At 42.5% G+C, this 17527-nt stretch overlaps 1 protein-coding gene across 7 annotated transcripts in view; it reads right to left on the reverse strand.

Annotated features, from left to right (window-relative positions):
- ZNF385B (zinc finger protein 385B) overlaps window positions 1-17527 on the reverse strand; it is a 316667-nt gene that overhangs the window by 61234 nt on the left and 237906 nt on the right. For 6 of the 7 annotated variants that reach the window (XM_038750907.1, XM_038750909.1, XM_038750910.1 and 3 more), the window contains one exon: window positions 473-511. The exons of the other annotated variant lie outside the window; for it this stretch is intronic. In XM_038750907.1, the coding sequence (XP_038606835.1) occupies window positions 473-511 (39 nt within the window). The remainder of the gene's footprint in view (window positions 1-472; window positions 512-17527) is intronic. 7 annotated transcript variants of the gene reach the window in all.

A 17527-nucleotide genomic window follows, 5' to 3' on the forward strand; every position in this document is an offset into this window, starting at 1 on the left:
TGATTAAGATACGGAGTCCCACGTATGACAGGGACCGTGTCCAACCTGACAGTCTTATATTTACCCCGATGCTTAGTACAGTGCCTGGCACATAGTAAGTGCTTAACAAATACTGGGGCAAGGGGCGGAAAGAGGATAGAAAAATCCATCTGCAATGTCCAAGCTTTTCATTTTCTGATATTCCTTTTGTTCTGGTTCTTGGGGGCACGCCCCGCTTTCATAAAAATAAATACTGAAATTCTCAACATAAGATAATAATGCATGATTTTTAAAAAGTCTTACAATCCCAAGCACACTATGAAAATATTTATGAGTTCAGACTCGTAGTATAGGAATGTCTTTCATGAACTCACAGAATTATTTGCCGAGACACAATATTCTGTTCTCTTAGGTCTGGGTAAACTTTGCCTCTGAAAAATAAAAGGGAAAGAAATTCTGTTTTGCAAATGCTCCAGCTACCAGCAGTCCTTACCTGGCAGAATTTATTGGTCCCAAACAAGCCTCTTCTTTTCTAAAAAAAGTAAAAGTTAAAAGTGGTCATGGGTTTGCAGCATTAAAACCTTGCGGCTAGCAGGCACATTAAGAATGAAATTAAAAAGAGAAAAACCTCAAGACTGCCCAACATCCGTCCATCTCGGTCATCAGAACCAGTGGCTGCATGGCACTGGATTAAGCACTGACTGCTTTTCTACTGAAAATGCAGTTAAAGATGAAAAGCACAAGCTAAAATCCAACACTTTTTCTGATTAAGAAAAATGAGAGGAGGGGTAGATGTCTAACTAGGAGATGGTCTGAGGGTTGGGGGAGGAAACAAAGAATAAAGAGAGTCACATCCAGCACCAACAAATCAATTTCAATCGATCATTTTTTTAAAAAAAATCCTGGGGCTCCATAATAAATTCATGATGCTCCCAGTACTGAGACTCTTCCTTGAATAGCCACTCTCGCTTTTACCTAGTCATAGGGGCTAATAAAAAAACAAAGAAGAAACCTTCCCATGTGAGGCAGGGATGTTTAGATGTAGGCTTTTAACATTATAAAATAATTCACACACTTCCATCATGGAATTCTCAAACTGGAAGGACTACTGAAAGATCAACTGGTGCGGGACCCTGCTTTCAGATCCTTGGTTCAGTTTTTTAGGGCTTTTGTTGTTGTTATTGCTTTTTGGGGTTGTTGTTTTGTGTTTTTTTTTTTTTTTTTACTCTCCAAGGCTAGTCTGGCTCTACTGTTTGAATCAGCTCTGCAAACAAACCAGTCTTTTGTTGACTCAAATGCTCTCCTGCTTCAGTGGAACCCAGTTTTGTTATTGTTCCCTGAACCTCCTACTCCATTGTCCCTCATTCTTATTAAAATGCGGTCACGATCGTCTTTTGAGGGCCCGACTAAAAGCAGATTTCCTCCCTAGTCTCTGCAGATCCATCTTCTTGTTAGCACAAGAAGATGCCGCTTCTTGAGAAGCAGCGTGGTCTAGTGGTTAGAGTACGGGGCTGGGAATCAGTAGGACCTGGGTTCTAATCCCCGCTCCACCACTTGCCTGCTGTGTGACCTTGGGAAGTTACTTCACTTCTCTGGGCCTCCGTTACGTCATCCGTAAAATGGGGATTAAGACTCTGAGCCCCACGTGGGATAGGGACTGTGTCCAACCCAATCTGCTTATATCCACCCCAGTGCTTAGTACAGTGCCTGGCACATTGCTAAGCACTTAACAAATGCCATTATTATTATTATTATTATTATTATTGGTTTCATTTTCTTTTTTCTGTATTTGTCCCTAGTTAGATTTTTCCTCGTCCAGTCCTGAGTTTCTTGGTGTATTTTTAGAAAATCTGTTGATATACTACCGTGTCCACAATGAATTTCTTTCTGTTTGCAACTCATTTTTTAAATGGTAGTTGTTAAGTGCTCACTATGTGCCAAGGACTGTACTAAGCTCTGGGGTAGATACAATCTAATCAGGTTGGACACAGTCCACGTTCCACATGGGGCCTACAGTCATAATCCTCATTTTTCAGTTGAGCTAACTGAGGCACAGTGAAGTGAATGATTTATCCAAGGTCACACTGCAGACAGGGGGTGGAGCCGGAATTAGAACACAAGTCTATAAAATGTGGCTAAAATCCTAATCTCTCTAAACTGTGAGCCCTACGTGGGATAGGGACCGTGTCCAACCTGAATATCTTGTATCTACCCTAGGGCTTAGTACAGTGCTGGCACGTAGTAAGTGCTTACCAAATAACGTAGTTATTCATTAGTAAATACCAAGCACTGTATTAAGCACTGATGAAGATATAATAATAATAATAATGATGGCATTTGTTAAGCACTTACTATGTGCAAAGCACTGTTCTAAGCGCTGGGGGGGATACAAGGTGATCAGGTTGTCCCGCGTGGGGCTCACAGTCATCATCCCCATTTTACAGATGAGGTAACTGAGGCTCCGAGAAGTGAAGTGACTTGCCCAAGGTCACACAGCTGACAATTGGCGGAGCCGGGATTTGAACCCATGACCTCTGACTCCAAAGCCCATGCTTTTTCCACTGAAGATAATCAGGACCCACAGGGGGCTCATGGTGTAATAATAATAATGCTGATGGCATTTATTAACCGCTTACTATGTGCAAAGCACTGTTCTAAGCGCTGGGGAGGTTACAACGTGATCAGGTTGTCCCACGGGGGGCTCACAGTCTTCATCCCCATTTTACAGATGAGGTAACTGAGGCACAGAGAGGTTTGTCCCACTGGGACAAAGCTTTCCCTTCTAAACAACTGAGGTCTGAGGGACACTCAAACCAAAGAACAAAGGATCTCTAAATGGTGAATATCTTGTCATCGGCAAGATATCCAAGGGGGCAAGTAGTCGTCACATAAAGATACCCACTGCATCCAAGGGCATGATCACCACCAAACAGTATCATGTTTGAACTGAAAGACAACTTGGGAATGTTGCTCTTCACTGGGCCACTAAGACGCTTATATAAAAACACCTATCAATCAACCAAGCACTCATACGCCTGGATAGGAACTCTTCTTTAGTAGTGCTATTATTGGAAAAACAGTGCTTGGCCTATAGTCAGTGCTTAAATTCCACACTTATTAGTGGAAACAAGGGGCATTTGGGAAATGCAGACTTGGAGGCTTTTAAGATTACTAAATGACTTGATTTGAGTTTGGTGGAAATCTTGAATCTTGAAGAAATTAGTCTCCTAGCTTCATTTCTATGGCACAGGATCCCAAACATAGTTACAGTGACAGAGAGTTCTATATATGGGGATCCAAGAATAAGCTCGCTACCCTATTTCTCACTAGCCCCTGCCTGGGAATCATCAGTTCCTGACACACAAAAAAAACGATGAAATATAAGAGAGGCTAGAACACACTTTGAAGTAATGCTCAGAGCTGTGAACTGAGATCCGTGCCTAGCAGCCGACAGCCAAGATTGGGAGGAAAGCAAAGCGGTGTGAATTCTGTAGAGTTTTAGTGCAAGATGCAGCTCTGGGGGATAGTTCTGGTCAAATGGAACTATACAAATGATTAAGACACGTGGGGTTCTATTCCATTCTTTAAAAGATTCCAGGAGGAAAGATTCCACAGTTCAATTTAATAGAATTCAATGGAATTCAAAAATTCCAATTTTATAAATTATCCTTATGCCTAACTCTGTCATCCTAGATGAAAAACTAACCTTTCTTCTAACCTTGACATTATCCCTGACTCACCTCTCTCATTCAACCCACATATTCAATCTGTCACCAAATCCTGTCGATTCAACCTTCACAAGTATCGCTAAAATCTGCCCTTTCCTCTCCCATCCAGACTGCTACCATGTTAATCCAATCATTTATCCTATCCCACCTGTATTACTGCATAAACCTCCTTGCTGATCTCCCTTCTCCAGTCCTTACTTCACTCTGCTGCCCAGATCGTTTTTCTATAAAAAGCATTCAGTCCATTCATTTATTCTTTCAATCATATTTATTGAATGCTTACTGTGTGCGGAGCACTGTACTAAGCGCTTGGGAAGTACAAGTTGGCAACATGTAGAGACGGTCCCTACCCAACAACGGGCTTACAGTCTAGAAGGGATGTTTCCCCACTCCTCGAAAACCTCCAATGGTTGTCCATCCACCTCTGCATCAGACAGAAAGTCTTATCCGCTTTAAAGCACTTAATCACCTTGCTCCTTCCTACCTTATCTAGCTGTTATCCTTCTACAACCTAGCCAGCACACTTTACTCCTCTAATCAATCAATCGTATTTATTGAGCGCTTACTGTGTGCAGAGCACTGTACTACGTGCTTGGGAAGTACAAGTTGGCAACATATAGAGACAGTCCCTACCCAACAGTGGGCTCACAGTCTAAAAGACTAAGTCTAATGCCAATTTTGATATTGTCTATCTCACCCCTGACTTCTTGCCCACGTCCTGCCTCTGTCTTGGAACACCCTCCTTCTTCATATCCTTCTTCATATCCCCACCTTCAAAGCCTTATTAAAATTACACCTCTTCCATGCTTCCAAGAGGCTTTCCCTGAGTAAGCCCCTATTTCCTTTTTCCCCCAACTTCCTTCTGCATCACCCTTGCACTTGGATTTGCATCCTTTATTCACCCCTCCTTCAGCCCCATAGGACTTATGTACCTATCCTTCATTCATTCATTCATTTGTATTTATTGAGCCTTTACTGTGTGCAGAGCACTGTACTAAGCGCTTGGGAAGTACAAGCTGGCAACATACAGAGACGGTCCCTACCCAACAGCGGGCTCACAGTCTAGAAGGGGGAGACAGAGAACAAAACAAAACATATTAACAAAATAAAATAAATAGAATAAATATGTTCAAATAAAATAAATAATTAATTCATATTAATGCCCATCTCATTTTAGGCAGGGAACATGTCTACCAACTCTGTTACACTGTACTCTTCCAAGTTGAAGCAGCATGGCTCAGTGGAAAGAGCCCAGGCTTGGGAGTCAGAGGTCATGGGTTCAAATCCCGGCTCTGCCACTTGTCAGCTGTGTGGCTTCGGGCAAGTCACTTAACTTCTCTGTGCCTCAGTTACCTCATCTGTAAAATGGGGATGAAGACTGTGAGCCCCACGTGGGACAACCTGATAACCTTGTATCTAACACAGCGCTTCGAACAGTGCTCGGCACATAGTAAGCGCTTAACAAATACCATTATTATTATTATTATTATTATTCCAAGCGCTTAGTACAGTGCTCTGTACACAATAGGTGCTGCATGCCCCCTAGATTGTAAACTTGCTGTGGGCAGGGAATATGTCTGTTATATTGTTACACTGTACTCTCCCAAGTGCTTAGTACAGTGCTGTGCACACAGTAAGCACCCAATAAATTCATTCATTCAATCGTATTTATTGAGCGCTTACTGTGTGCAGAGCACTGTACTAAGCGCTTGGGAAGTACAAGTTTGCAACATATAGAGACAGTTCCTACCCAACAGCAGGCTCACAGTCTAGAAGGGGAATAAATGCAACTGACTGACTCAATAAGTACAATTGAAGCAGCTTGGCTCAGTGAAAAGAGCACGGGCTTTGGAGTCGGAGGTCATGGGCTCAAATCCCGGCTCCGCCAATTGTCACCTGTGCGACTTTGGGCAAGTCACTTCACTTCTCGGGGCCTCAGTTGCCTCATCTGTCAAATGGGGATGAAGACTGTGAGCCCACCGTGGGACAACCTGATCACCTTGTAACCTCCCCAGAGCTTAGAACAGTGCCTTGCACATAGTAAGCACTTAATAAATGCCATTATTATTATTATTATTATTATTCTCTGGGCCTCACTTACCTCATCTGTCAAATGGGGATGAAGACTGTGAGCCCCCCGCGGGACAACCTGATCACCTTGTAATCCCCCCAGCGCTTAGAACAGTGCTTTACACATAGTAAGCACTTAATAAATGCCATCATTATTATTATTATTATTATTCTCTGGGCCTCACTTACCTCATCTGTCAAATGGGGATGAAGACTGTGAGCCCCCCGCGGGACAACCTGATCAGCGTGTAACCCCCCCAGCGCTTAAAACAGTGCTTTACACATAGTAAGCACTTAATAAATGCTATTATTATTATTATTATTACAATTGACATTCTGATTGATTCTGCCTCTAATATAGATCTCAGATCAGCAGTTCCTCATAATAATTCCTCAAACATTTGAACGGCACTAAGTCCATTCTTGACCTTCTTTATATAAGTCTAAATCCTTTCCTTTTCTCTAAGGTTCCATTTCCAAAATTTTCATTGCACTTTTCTGAGCCTCCTCAATCCCCCTCAGAAACTCTAATAAAGGCTCGACCAATACAAGATACAAGACTGACCCCTACCGGTCATCACGTGGTATGTCCCACTGGGGTGACACTTTGTCATCCCCATTTTTCCAGAGTATTTGGACCTCCTACAAACTTGGTTCTTCACAGCCCCACACCCTAGAGAGAGTGGCATGCAAGCCTCTAGCCCAGCTTTCAATGGCAACAGCAAATGGGCATTCAGTGAGCTCGCTGTGGGCAGGGAATGTGACTATTGTTGTACTCTCCCAAGCACTTAGTACAGTGCCCTGCACACAGTAAGCGCTCAATAAATACAGCTGAATGAATGAACTCTTCCTCTAAGTTCCCAGGGAAACAGCAAACGTGTGACACTATACCATTTGCCAGAAGGCTACCAAGGTTCTGCACACAATTAGTTGATGTCACCGAGGCTGATTTGACCAAAATGGCTCAGAAGGAAGTAGTACTTTCAGCAAAAAGGAATGAACCAAAAATAGTAATTTGAAATATCCATTAAATATTTACTATATGTAAGCCCTATATCTTGTATCTATCCCCAGCACTTAGTAATCAAGCTAGACACAATCTTTATCCCACATGGGCCTTATGGTTAAGGGAATGGGAGAACAAGTATCTCCCCCTACTAGACTGTGAGCCCACTGTTGGGTAGGGACTGTCTCTATATGTTGCCAACTTGTACTTCCCAAGCGCTTAGTACAGTGCTCAGCACACAGTAAGCGCTCAATAAATACGATTGATTGATTGATTCTCATTTTCAGATTTAAAAAAACTGAAGCTCAGCATGGTATAGTGGATAGAGCCCGGGCTCGGGAGTCAGAAGATCATGGGTTCCAATCCTGGATCTGCCACTTGTCTGCTGTGTGACCCTGGGCAAGTCACTTCATTTCTCTGTGTCTCAGTTACCTCCTCTGGAAAATGGGGATTAAGCCTCTGAGCCCCATGTGGGACTGTGTCCAACCTGATTACCTTGTAGCTACCTCAGCTTTTAGAACAGTGGTTGGTACATAGTGCTAAATACCATTATTAATTATTATTATTAATAAGTGAAGTGACTTACAGTGCTCTGCACACAGTAAGCGCTCAATAAATACGACTGAATGAAATACAGGCAAAGAGGGAAGCTAGGATTATAACTCAGGTCTCCTAAATACCAAGCCAATGCTCTTGCTACTAGGCCACACTGCTTTTAAAGCGAAAGCCTGCAGATCTGCCATACAAAACCCCTGCATCGCCTCATGATCCTGACAACAGACAGAAGCCTGTGCCATGGCATGGAAGCTTGTTAAGTTACAAAATAATTGCAACTCTCCCAAGCCCTTAGTACAGTGCTCTGCAAACGGTAAGCCCTCAATAAATACCGCTGATTAACGACAGCGTCGGTTAATAATTATGCTTCCCTGTAGTAACTTGCTTTTGTGAAGCAATACCACAAATGAACAGTTACGTTTAGACCATATTTGTAGCAGTAGATGGCAGCAGCAGATTCTCCCTTCATTATCATTGCAAATCCATTTCATTCACCAAGCCCCGTGAACTGTGCAGTCAGGATACTTTGGAATTGATCCATCAGTGGTACACTGTGAGCCCTTCTACCCTGTGAGCCCGCTGTTGGGTAGGGACCGTCCCTATATGCTGCCGACTTGTCCTTCCCAAGCGCTTAGTACAGCGCTCTTCACACAGTAAGCGCTCAATAAATACAACTGAATGAACGGTGGTTATCGAGCACTTACTGTGTGCAGAGCATTGTACTAAGCGCTAGGGAGAGGACAATGCAACGGAGTTGGGAGACACGTCTAAGCCCGTCTCTAGACAGTAACCCCCTTGTGGGCAGGGTTTGTCTCTATTGCTGTACTGTACTTTCCGAGAGCTCAGTACAGTGCTCTGCACAGAGTAAGCGCTCAATAGATATGATTGAATGAATGAATGAATGGCCACCAAAAAGCTTTCATTCCGAAGATACCTGGGAAAGTTTCAGCTAAGATTTTGCAGAGTTTCAGGAAGAGGAAAATGTTCTTCTTGAACATTGCACTATTATTCTGACACATGTTGCTCCCCTTTCCTTCTCTATTGGAGACAGAAATCACTATTTGTATCACTACCACTAAAAACATTTTTTTCAGCATTATCTCAAGAGGAGATCTCCCACCTCCTCTCAAAATCCATCCCCTCCATCTGTGCCTCCGACAAAGTGTTTGCTTCTTCCCTTTCTCCCTCCCTAACAGCCATCTTCAACTGTTTGCTCTCCAATGGCTTCTTTCCCACTGCTTTCAAATTGCTCGTGCCTCCCCTATACTAAAAAAAAAAACCCTCCCTTGACTCCATGGCTCCTTCCAGTTACCACCCCCATCTCTCTCCTACCATTCCTCTCCAAACTCGTTGAGTGAGTTTTCTACACCCGCTGTCTCCACTTCGTCTCCTCTAATTCTCTCCTTGACCCCCTCCATTCTGTTTTCCACCAACTTCAGTCTATCAATACTGCAATCTCAAAGTTCACCGATAATCTCCTTCTTGCCACATCCAATAGCTTCTACTGCATCCTAATCCTCCTCGACCTCTCAGCTGCCTTCAAAACTGTGGACCACTCCCTTTCCCTTGCAACATGATCTAATTAACTTCACTGACACTGTCCTCTCCTGGTTCTCCTCTAATGGCTCCTTCTCAGGCTCTTTTGCAGGCTCCTCCTTTGCCTCCCACCCTCTAACTGAGGGAATTCCTCAAGACTTAGTTCTTGGTTCTTTTCTCCCTTTGGAAAATTCACAAGATTTCAACTTGCATCTCTACAGAGATGACTTCCAAATCCACTTCTCCAGCCCTAACCTCTGCCCTCCTCCTGCCTTCAGGACATCTCTACTTGGATGTCCCACTGAGAGCTCAAAGTCTTCCCATCCAGATCATGTCCTCCCCTTTTCTTTCCCATCTGGATAGACACTCCATCTCACAAGTCTGTAACCTTGGCATTATTAGACTGTGAGCCCACTGTTGGGTAGGGACTGTCTCTATATGTTGCCAACTTGTACTTCCCAAGCGCTTAGTACAGTGCTCTGCACACAGTAAGCACTCAATAAATATGATTGATTGATTGATTATTAGCCTCTACTATCTCTCATAAAACTCACATAACCAATTGGTCACCAAATCGTTATGGTTCTACCTACAAAGCACTGCTAAAATCCACTGTGCTGAAAAGCCCACAGTTAAGTCATTTCATAATTTGGGCAACCACATCCAGAAGTTTTGTTTTTAAACTTCAGTTTCACAAGTAGATTTCAAATTTACTATTGCACTAGGAAGGGAGTTGAATGTAATGGATCACATACTGCTCATTTAGGAACTTTGGTAGGCTACAGGATTTGTAGTGGATTTACCCAGAGCCAAGTCAGAGAAGGGGAGCAGCCTGGCATACTGGAAAGAGCCCAGGCCTGGGAATCACGGGACCTAGGCTCTAATTCCGAGCTCTGCCACTTGCTTGCTGTGTGACTGTGGGTAAGTCACTTAACTTCTCTTTGCCTCAGTATTCCCTGACCACAATGAGCTTACAGACTAGAAGACTGTAAATGCTTAAGGCCATTAAGCGTTACTCTAAGCTTACTCAGTGTTAAATACCATTTAACTCCCCCCCCCCCCAAAAAAAAAAAAAACCAAAACCTCAAACTGAATGGAAAAAATCACGGGACTACTGAATTCCAGGAAGCTCCTGGTGAACTGAACCACCTCTCTGGAACATCTGGCCTTGGGCTGAGGTATCTGGTGTAGTCCATAAGCAGCAGCAGTGTGGCCTAGTGGGTAGAGCCCAGGCTTGGGAGTCAGAAGGACCTGGGTTCTAATTCCAACTCTGCCACGTATCTTCTGTGTGATCTTGGGCAAATCACTTCACTTCTCGGTGCCTCAGTTCCCTCATCTGTAAAATGGAGATTAAGACTGTGAGCCCCATGTGGGACCGGGATGGTTTCCAACCCAATTATTTACCCCAGTGCTTAGAACAGTGCCTGGCACATAGTAAGCACTTAAAAAATACTATACTAATTCTTCTTCTTATTATTATTATTACTATTGGTCCCAGTAGGGAGAGTTACATAGGGGAGTCAGGACAGTCAATGTCCTCAAATATCCTGCCATCAAAACTGCTCCCTTCAAAAAGGCCAACTCCCATCTTGGCAGGACAGAATCCAAGGGCTCAAAGGAGGCAATGAATGCATTGAGAAGATGTGTGGCCTAGCGGAGACAGCATCAACCTGAAAGTCAGAAGGACCGGGGTTCTAATAACGACTCTTGCCACCTGTCTGCTGTGTGACCTCGTGTAAACCACGTAACTTCTCTGTGCCTCAGTTACCTTATCTGTAAAGTGGAGATTAAAACTGTGAGCCCCATGTGGGATGTGGACTGTGTCCAACCTGATTAGTATATATTTATCCCAATGCTTAGTACAGTGCCTGGCACATAGTAAGCACTTAAGAAATAACATTATTATTATTAATATTATTATTATAGTAAGCACTTAAATACCATTATTATTATTATAGTAAGCACTTAACAAATATCATTATTATTATAGTAAGCACTTAACAAATACCATTATTATTATTATTATAGTAAGCACTTAAATACCTTTTTTTTTTAAAAAAAAAAAGCACGGTCTCAGTAAAGACTGTAAGTTCCTTGTGGACAGGGAACATATCTGCCACTCTGCTTTCCCAAGCATTTAAGTACAGTGCTCTGCAAACAGTAAGCACTCCAAAAGTCTGATTGATTGCCTAATGTTACAGTTGAACTGTGGTGCTTTATGTGAGAACTGCAGGAAGAGAAGCCCAAATTATTAGCCCAGACAATGGCTATACTATCTACTTATCAAGAGTATTTGGCCACCTAATGGTTGTTAAAAACTGAACTTACTGCGGGGGAGAGAACATTAGTTATGCAACACTAAGGGAGACCTCCTAAAATCATACCTCATTCAAGAGGCCTTCTCTAATTAAGCCCTCATTTTCCACCATTTGTCCCCTCTCTGAGTCACCTATGCATTTGGATATGTACCATTAAAACACTTAATATTCCCCCCCACAGTATTATTATATTCCCCCAATTCCCCTACCAGAAGATTATTTAAATGTTTGTCACCCCTTCTAGATTTTAAACTCCATTGTATTGTATTCTCCCAGGCATTTAGTACAGTGCTCCGCATATCAGTAACCTCTCAATAAAATACCACTGATTGATTAAACTAGGAGACTTTTGTGATTCCTGCTCGCAAGGAGCTCACATCAATCGATGGTGTTTATTGTGTTCTTACTGTGTGCAGAGCACTGTACTGAGCATTAGGGAGATTACAATACAGCAGTTGGTAGAAATGTTCCCTGCCCACAATGAGCTTACAGTCTAGAGGGGAGACAGACCTTAACATAAATAATTTACAGATACATACACAATCTAATGGGTGAAGGCAGACACTAAAAAGATAAACGATTATTTTGGAGTTCCAAAGAAAGTGAAATGAATCCTATTTCAGGAATTGGATTACGAGGTGTTATAGATCACTTACCTCTGAGCAAGAGATGCCCCAGGAGCCTGACAATGGATTATTAGAAGGAGGTGTCAACAACAGAGATTTTCCTGGAAGCCCCTTGGAAAGGGAGATTTGGTTGCTTCAGATGAGCCAGTGAAAGAGCTGATGTGAAAAAGCCCTTACCCTGCTTTCTCCTTATTTCTATTTCTGCCAGGGGTCCGTGGAAAAAGCTTATAAGCCACCAAGAGAGAAAATTGGAAAGAAATACAATTTTGGGGGCTGCAAAATGAAAATAGCTGAAAGTGAATGTCTCCTGCTGCCTGAAAATCAGGGGATAAAATGCCAGCAAAGCTATCTTCTAAAGCTCATCTATCTATCTTCTTGAAACTGGAGTGTAAACCCTCCATATATGAAGATAATAAGCAGGATAGGAGTCAGTCTCTCATTTTCATTAATGGTATTTATGGAACACTTGCTATGCAGAGCTCTGTACTAAGTGCTTGGGAGAACAATCCAACGGAGTTGGTAGATATGTTTCCTGCTCACAACAAGCTTGTTCCCAATCAGTTGTATTTATTGAGCCCTTAGTGTGTGCAGAGTACGGTGCTAAGCACTCGGGAGAGGAGAATATAAGAATTAGGAGACAAACTCCCTGGCCACAGGAGCTTCAAGTTTAGAGGGGGAGACATGCAGTAATATAAATGAATTACAGATATGTCTGTAAGTGCGGTGGGGCTGAGGGTGGGGTGAATATCAAGTGGTTAAAAGGAACAGATTCATGTGCGAGGATGATTCAGAAAGGAGAGACGGCAGGGAAAACAATGGCCTAGTCAGGGAAGCCCTCTTGGAGGGGGTGTGATTTAATAAGGCTTTTAAGGTGGGGAGAGAAGTGGTCTGTCAGATTTGAAGGGGGAGGGAATTCCAGGCCACTGGGAGGCCTCTAAACTGTAAGACTGTTGTTGGCAGGGATTGTTTCTCTTTATTGCTGTATTGTACTTTCCAAGCACTTAGTACAGTGCTCTGCACACAGTAAGCGCTCAATAAATACGACTGAACGAATGAATGACGTTCAGTGGCACGGATGAGGGGTCAGGTTTGAGGTAGATGAGACTGAGGTACAGTGAGTAGGCTGGCCTTAGAGGAGAAGTGTGAGGGCTGGGTTATAGGAGCAAATCAGTGAGGTAAGATAGGAGGGGGCAAGGTGATTGAGGGCTTAAAAAGCCAATGATAAGGAGTTTGATGTGGAGGTGGATGGGTAACCACTGGAGGATCTTGAGGAGGGAGCTGACGTGGACGGATTTTTTTTTTTTTGAAAAATGAAAAAAAAAATGAAAAAAAGAATGGACTGGAGTGAGGAGAGACAGGAGGAGGGAGGTCAGAGAAGACATAGATGCAGTGGTCAAGGCCTACCTCCTTACGCTACAGAAATAACAGGGTTTCCAGATCAAAAATCAATAGACTCTCCTGGATACCAAGGCAGAGCAACTCACCACCTTTCAAAAGTAAAGTGGAACAGTTAAAAGTGGAAGTCTGCAAGAAGCAACATGGCCTAGTGGAAAGAGCATGGCCTGGGACTCAGAGGATCTGGGTTCTAATCCTGCCTCAGCCACTGGCCAGCTGTGGGACCTTGTGCAAGCCACTTAACTTTTTTGGTGCCGCAGTTTCCTCATCTGTAAAATGGAGATTCAAAACTTGCTCTCCCTTCCCCTTAGACTGTGAGCCTCATGTGGAGCAGGGACTGTGTCAGACCTAATAATCTTGTATTTACCTTAGTATTTAGTACAGTGCTTGCCACAAAGAAAATACTTAAATATTATTTATATCATTATCAATCATCATGGGATTACAAAATACATGTGATGGAAAGGTACAGCTGATCTGTGTCCCAAATTAAAAAAGATACCAGGATGAGAGAGTTTGTTTGAGAAGACACAGGGGAGCTAACATGAGCCAAGTTGGACTCAATCCACATTCTGCAAGTAAAAGTTAAAATGAAATGTCTTTTCTGAACGGAAGGCAACAGATTTCACACCCTTATTCCCAACAGAAATGGAACAGTCGGAGAAAGACGTTACTCTTACCACTGCCTAAATTTAAGTGAACAAATTAGGAAGTATTCCAAATCATGAAGACATATCATTCTATTTTGATAAAAAAAAACCACACACACACACAGAAAACCTTTGCTAAGATACTGGACTCTGATGCTTTCTTTGCTAATTATAGAAAAGACAGTACCTAAATGAAGAAGATAATATTTTAGGCTAGGTATTCTAATTAAAAATCTATGTACTGTCTACAAATGCGGATGACACAGAAATCTACACAATTCAAAAATTCCTCTGCTTTCTTTTTTAAGAGTACATTGATCCTGTATCCAACTCAGAAGCTATGACTATGTCTATGCCAACACGTTCCCTTAAAGAAGAAAATTACTTTTCCAACATTATGGTATCTTCATTAACAAAGGATAGACTGCTTGATTTTACCCCGTGGACTATTATTCCAATGGAATTGGCACTGCAATTTAATCGTGCTTCATACACTGTCAAATTTTATCCGTGCAGGCCTAAATCGTCATGAAAGAAGCAAATTTCCCACAAGTGCCCAGAACCTCCATTTGAAAAAGAAAAATACACACCTGCACATTCAGCAGGATACATGGCTTGCCAACTTGGGACCACACAGATTCCAAATAGTCAATGTTCTAGTTGGCTGATGAAGAACCAAGGCAGCCATAATGCACGCGATTTCTCCCTAAGAACCAGTTATCTATACTTAATGCTTCTTTACTCTTTCACCCAAGGATCAATTGTATTTATCCAATGCTTACTGTGTGCAGAGCACTGTACTAGGTACTTGGAAGAGTCCAGTATAACAGTAAATCAGAGTTGGTAGACACATTCCCTACCCACAGTGAGGATTCGACTTACAATAAAGACCAACCAGCTGTAGCAATGCTGGGAGAATTTAATTGCCTGGTCCATCATTCTCCCTTCTGAATGATATCTAGGATGGGGCACACTACCCCACGCCAGACGAAATACCCACTTGAGACACTATCCACTTTCATCAGTCCCGTACCTCCTCTGTTCATCACTCAAATCTGACAAAGTAACGCAAGTAAGGAATGAGAAAGATAAAATGTCCCTGTGTAAGAATACTCCTTTAATTGTTCTGGGATCTCTGAATCCGTGCATTAGACCAGAACAATCGGTATTGTTGTAGTCTTCAGACTGCAGCACTCTTCTAGCCCTTCAAAAGCTCCAAGTGAAAACTCGCCTACAGAAATCGATCACATTGTAGACAGATGGAATATTTTACTGATAAGAACGAAAGAACAGCGGAGTCTATAATCTTATGTGATTACCCAGGAGGCCAAGACAAACGTAAAAAGGAAAGTCCATGAATTGCTGATAATTTCCTGTGATGTTAGACTCGCAGAAAAATTCAGCGATCGCTTTCATACTCGAATACAGTGACTGGTACCAGGAGTATGGCTTCAGCTAACTTTGCATCTTAAATTGATGAAATGGTTTCTCAAAAAGTGGATCACCCCCTTTGCAAAGATTCCCTCTGAAACCAATGGGAGGTGTGACTGCTTAAGTGGGGGAAAGAGGAGAGGGGAATAAGTGACCTTTTTTAAGCAGTTATAATCCAGAAGAGATTGGCTTCATCCCTCAATTTCCACCCTTTTCAAAAACATGACACAATGGGTAACTTCTGACACTTGCCTCAGAAGAAATGAAACTGACACCCTTCTCTGATGTTAAAACTTCAGTGTCTCAATTTCTGTTGCCTGCTTAGATCTTATGTCCAACCTGATTATCTTGGATCTAACCCAGTGCTTACTACAGTATTTGGCATACAGTAAGCCCTTAAATACCACAATCATTCTTGTTATCATTATTATTAAAGTTTCTTTTGAGTTGCTGTTGGTACCAGAGATATTTCTGACTTCTTAAGCTACAAAGTTTGAAAATGCAGTTCATTCAGGACGTCATTTGAGATTGGTGGAAGAGAAATTCCATCTATTTACATAGACTCTAAAGCATACAGGGTGATTTTCACCTATCTTGTTATTACCAATAATATTTACTGAGCATCAAAAAGGAGGCTGGTGTGGTACAGAACAGAGAATTGAAGCGGCTCTGATGTAAGGGAACTGACAGTCTTTATCTGACAGATGGAGAAGACTGACAGAAGGAAAGAAGGCTAACACTTCTGGGAGTTGGGGAAACACTTCAAAGGAGAAACACCCAAGGGCTAATTTTTGCCACCATAAAACAGGGTGGGAATACTCCAGCGCTTACAACAGTGCTTGGCACTTAGCATTTAACAAATACGATGAAAATTGGCATATATTGAGCGCTTCGTGTGTGTGGAGCACAGCACTAAGTGCTTGGGAGAGTACAAATGCAATTCAATATGTATTTATTGGGCGTCCACAGCCTGCCGATGCTGCACTAGGCGAATTTAAGACCCCAGTATGAGGCAATAGCTATTTGCACATATTTCCAAGCTGACTCTTCTCGAAAAACATGACTTGTTTTTGTGTCAAGTTCAGAATTAGTCATGCCACACAAACTTCTGTGAACTCCAAAGTACACATAATCTTTGAAGCCCGGGCACTAGCAGAGCGGCACCAAAGCAATATGAGGATGGAAGCCAGAGCAAGGAGCCAAGAATCTCCACTCCAACCCTGGTCCAGCACCTCTAGACTGTAAACTCATTGTGGGCAGGGAATGTGCCTGCTTACTGTTATATTGCACTCTTCCAAGCGCTTAGTACCGTGCTCTGCACGGAGTAAGCATTCAATAAATACAACTGACTTACCTCCGATGAAGTCAAGGCTACCCTCCTGCCCACCTGCAGCTGAATATATTTCTAATAACAATTAGAGCATTTATCAAATAATTACATGTGCCAAAACTCTCTGCTAAGCACCAGGGTACATAGTAATAATGATGATGATGATGGCACTTGTTAAGCACTTATTATGAGCCAAGCACTGTTCTAAGCACTGGGGTAGATACAAGGTAATCAGGTTGTCCCACATGGGGCTCATAGTCTTAATCCCCATTTTACAGATGAGGTAACAGGCACAGAGTGGTTAAGTGGCTTGCCCAAGGTCACACAGCTGATAAATGGTGGAGTCGGGATTAGAACCCATGACCTTTGACTCCCAAACCCGTGCTCCTTTCCACTAAGCCATGCTGCTTCTCTGTGATATAACACATTTGTGTTCCACTGAGACTCTCTAGTCTTTTCAACTGTTCATTAGGCAATCATCTTGTGCAGTATGTGATAGTAGTAGCTGCAATTGTGGTAAGAGTTTCAGTAAGCGCTTACTGTGTGCACAGCACTCTAACTAGAGAAGTAGGGTGGCCTTGGGGATACAGCATGAGCCTGAGAGTCAGAAGGACCTGAGTTCTAATCTCAGTTCCATTACTGGTCCGCTTTGTTATCTTGGGCAAGTCACTTAACTTCTCTGAGCCTCAGTTACCTCATCTATAAAATGGGGACTAATACTGTGAGCTCCATGTGGGACATGGACCGTGTCTATCCTGATTAGCTTGTATCTACGCCAGTACTTAGTACAGTGCCTGGTATAAAAGTAAATGCTTAATAAATGCCATCAGAAGTATTATTAGTATGGTCTTCATATTTATTACTCTATTTTACTTGTACATATCTATTCTATTGGTTTTATTT

The sequence above is a fragment of the Tachyglossus aculeatus genome, chromosome 9 (assembly GCF_015852505.1).
Source record: "Tachyglossus aculeatus isolate mTacAcu1 chromosome 9, mTacAcu1.pri, whole genome shotgun sequence".
Taxonomy (NCBI): domain Eukaryota; kingdom Metazoa; phylum Chordata; class Mammalia; order Monotremata; family Tachyglossidae; genus Tachyglossus; species Tachyglossus aculeatus.